The sequence below is a fragment of the Montipora capricornis genome, chromosome 9, assembly GCF_036669925.1.
Source record: "Montipora capricornis isolate CH-2021 chromosome 9, ASM3666992v2, whole genome shotgun sequence".
Classification (NCBI taxonomy): Eukaryota; Metazoa; Cnidaria; class Anthozoa; order Scleractinia; family Acroporidae; genus Montipora; species Montipora capricornis.
In genome coordinates, this window is record NC_090891.1 from 25,566,163 (window position 1) to 25,570,308 (window position 4,146).

The 4,146-nt window shown below is 41.8% G+C and overlaps 1 protein-coding gene across 1 annotated transcript; it reads left to right on the plus strand.

Moving 5' to 3' along the window:
• Positions 1-1,267: 1,267 nt before the first annotated feature.
• On the plus strand, positions 1,268-2,853 carry LOC138017473 (uncharacterized). The gene is made up of 2 exons (XM_068864550.1): positions 1,268-1,501; positions 1,660-2,853. The coding sequence occupies exons 1-2, from the start codon at positions 1,268-1,270 to the stop codon at positions 2,851-2,853; spliced, it is 1,428 nt and encodes a 475-aa protein (XP_068720651.1).
• Positions 2,854-4,146: the final 1,293 nt, after the last annotated feature.

Below are 4,146 nucleotides of genomic sequence, written 5' to 3' on the forward strand. Positions count from 1 at the left end.
ACAAATGTTATGTCATACATTTAAGGCTGGGCAGATGGCTGCTCATTTTGCAGCTTGGAGGACTCTCACTAGTGACAAAATCATCTTATCTGATGTTTTGGGAGCAGCTATTGAGTGTACTGCCATCCCTGTTCAACACAAATTGCCTAATCAAACCTTTTCAGACCATGAATATCACATTGTTCATCAAGTAGTGCATAAGTTGCTTGAGAAATGTGTCATCACCAAGGTGTCACCTATATCTGGGCAAATTTTGTCTAATGTATTCCTTCGTCCCAAGAAGGATGGAACCCATCGACTTATATTAAATCTCAAGAGGTTTAATGAGTCAGTGAGTCATTATCATTTTAAAATGGATTCGCTTTCTACCATAACGAAACTAGTTACCCAAAATTGTTATATGGCGGCTGTTGACATGAAGGACGCCTATTACTCTATCCCCATTCGACCTTCGGATCGAAAATTTTTACGGTTTATCTGGGAGGGAGAGTTATATGAATTTACCTGCCTTCCTAATGGATTATCATGCGCTCCCCGTCTATTTACTAAAATTCTTAAGCCTCCTCTGTCTACGCTGCACAAACAAGGACACATAGTTGTGGCACATCTTGATGACCTTTACCTACAAGGGCAAACCTATGAGAAATGTGTCCAAAATGTTATAGATACTACTGTCCTGCTTGATAAATTAGGTTTGGTTGTGCATCCAGAAAAGTCCATCCTAATACCCACACAAGTGCTTACTATCCTGGGGTTTGTAATAAATTCAGTGGCAATGAAAATACAACTGACCAGGGAGAAAGCTAACAGTTTACAAAATGTCTACACTGAGTTACTAGCAAATCCTTCACCTTCTATTAGGGAAGTGGCTAGTGTCATTGGAAAAGTAGTTTCTAGCTTCCCTGGGGTAATGCATGATGCTCTTTACTACCGACACCTGGAAAAAGATAAATCCCAAGCCCTTTTGAGATCAAAGGGTGATTTTGATGACTCCCTGTCTTTGTCCTCTCATGCTAAGTCTGAATTACATTGGTGGATTCAACATGTGGGAAATGCGTGTAATGTAATCAACCACCCACAATCCCAGCACAAAATAACAACAGATGCTTCCCTTATGGGCTGGGGGGCAGAATTTTCATGGGTGTCTTCAGGAGGCAATTGGTCCCATTCAGAATCTAAACAACACATCAACTATCTGGAAATGTTAGCTATTTTGTTGGGGCTCTAAACTTTTGCTAAAGATAAGACCAACACACATATCAGAATAATGTGTGACAACACTACAGCGGTGAATGTGGTTAATCACATGGGAACAAGCCACTCAGTTTCCTGCAATTCTGTGGCTAAGAAGATCTGGGAATGGTGTATAGATCGTAAGATCTGGCTTAGTGCTGCACATATTCCTGGAAAACAAAATCTTATTGCAGATTTTGAATCCCGCAGAAACCGAAGAGCATCTGAGTGGAAGCTTGACAAAGTATCATTAATTGGTGCTCTGGAGGTGCTAGACTTCAAACCTGATATAGATTTGTTTGCTTCTCGCATAAACCACCAGTTTCCACACTATGTGTCTTACAGACCAGATCCAGAGGCTATTGCCACCGATGCATTTAGCCTGAATTGGTCCAACCTTAAATTTTATGCTTTTCCTCCGTTTAGTGTTATTCCAACAGTGTTGAACAAGCTGACGACCGAGGGTGCACAGGGGATTTGCGTGCTCCCGGATTGGCCTACACAATCATGGTACCCCAGAGCTCTCCAACTACTCAAACAAAACCCAGTGTATCTAAAAGCCAGCAAAGACTTACTTCACCTGCCAAGCCATCCCAAGGAAAATCATCCGATCTGGCACAGGTTAAACCTCCTCGTATGTCACTTATCAGGCAGGGACTAAACAAGTATGCTTTATCACCTGCAGCAAAGGATGTCCTTATGGCATCATGGAGGGACGGTACCTCTAAGCAATACTACACGTACCTTACCAAATGGAATCAGTACTGTGTGGACAAAAACATTGATGTTTTTCAGCCTGGGGTAACAAACGGCATTGAATTTCTCGTCTCTCTTTACAAATCAGGGTTAGGATACAGCGCTATAAACACAGCGCGTTCTACGCTCTCTTCAATACTTGTTTTGGAAGACGGAGTAAAGTTTGGAGAGCACCCTTTAGTAACTCGTTGCATGAAAGGGATTTTTGAGTTAAAACTAGCTTTGCCCAAATATACTGAAATCTGGGACGTTAACATTGTGTTAGATTATTCAACAGCTGCTGCACCTCTGAGGTCCTTATCTCTTAAGCAGCTTACTCTAAATTTGACCATGCTACTCTGTCTCACTACGGGACAGCGTAGCCAGACCATACATAAGTTTGATGTTCACTACATCCAAGAAATGAGTGACCGTTACAGAGTAACTATTTGTGAGAAACTGAAACAGAGTAAGCCTGGGCGACATCTAGCACCCATTGACTTATTCTCTTTCCAAAGTGACAAGAAACTTTGTGTAGTAGAACATCTTAAGGAATACTTGCAGCGTACGAAACAGTTGAGAGAGGAACACTCACAGTTACTGATAAGTTATGTTAAACCATGTAAACCTGTATCCAAAGATACCATTTCTCGATGGGTTAAGCAAGTGTTAGAGTCAGCAGGGATCGACATTAACAAATACTCTGCTCATAGCAGCAGAGCTGCATCAACATCCAGCTGTAAGGTCAAAGGTCTAAGCCTAGCAATGATTATGCAGAGCGCAGGATGGTCTAATTCCAGTACATTTGCAAAGTTTTATGACAAGCCTGTTGACACTGCCTCAGCTAATTTTGGTTCTATGCTGCTGAATTCAGACACACTCTGATCTGTTTACTGTACTTTTCTTTCTCGAGTTGGGAATAAACATTCCATTTACTGCTATGAGTTGTTCGTAATGCAGGACTTTGAAGTCTCATGTGACTCCGTAGTGACGTAGACTGATGACAAGGTAGAATTGTCAGATTAAACGAGACTTACCTGTAAGTTGAAGTTTGATTATGATTCTGTCTTGTCATCAGTCCGGAACGAAGGAGTCACATGCCCTCACATAACCCACCCCCCCATGTCCTTCGTTCCTTTTTCCTGCACTACTCAGGTTGAATACTGTTCGGCAACGCGCATGCGCTTCTCATGTGATTCCTTCGTTCCGGACTGATGACAAGACAGAATCGTAATCAAACTTCAACTTACAGGTAAGTCTCGTTTAATCTGACAATTTTATGGGCAGCCAGATAAATAAAGTTCACTCACCGTGCGGTCTCACTGTGCGGTCTGCGCATGTGTGCGTAGCAGACAAGACGCTTATTTCGAAGCTCTTCACTCTGATCAGTTTTTTTAGTTTGAACATTGCTGAAACCTTGACCAAAATGGTAAAAGACACAGTCCAATCATTGAAACTGGAAAATGACAAGTTAAAAGATAAAATTCAAGAAATTTTTGGTGAATTACAAAACCTACGCGACGAAGTTAAGGCTGGCCGAAATGGCGGCCAAGCTAACTCATCTGAAGTTACTGAAGAGGGAATTACCACGGCAACTCCGAGCAATATCCAAGAAGATTTTAAGAAGTATGTCAACGACAAGATGTCTCTTATTGATAAATCTGTTAAACATTTGTCATCTCAAGTGGATAAAATATCATCTTCACTGGATCAAGTATTGGAATATTCGTATTCATATAACATCAAGCTTGTAGGTGTTCCTGAACTTAAACAAGGAGAAAACGCCGATGAAACGTTGCAACTTTGCAGGAGAATCTTCAGCTCAATTGGAGCTGAAATTCATCCTTATGACCTTGACATTGCCCATCGAGTGCCATTTCGTAACGCGTCCGATGGTCGGCCGAAACCGATTATTTGTAAGTTTACCCGGTGCATTGCTCGTGATCGTGTAATGGCTTCCCGTAGAGAAGTAACCAGGATCAATCCTGCAGATATTGGTCTCCGAGAAAACTCATCCTTAGATCGTGCTGCTATCTACGATCACCTTTCCCCACGATTGCAGAGTTTATTATCTGACGCCAAGAAAATAAAGGAAAGATATCGTTTCTCATTTTGCTGGGCCAAGAACTCCACCATCTGGCTGAGGAAAAATGAAAGCTCTCGTCCGGTCGCCATCAA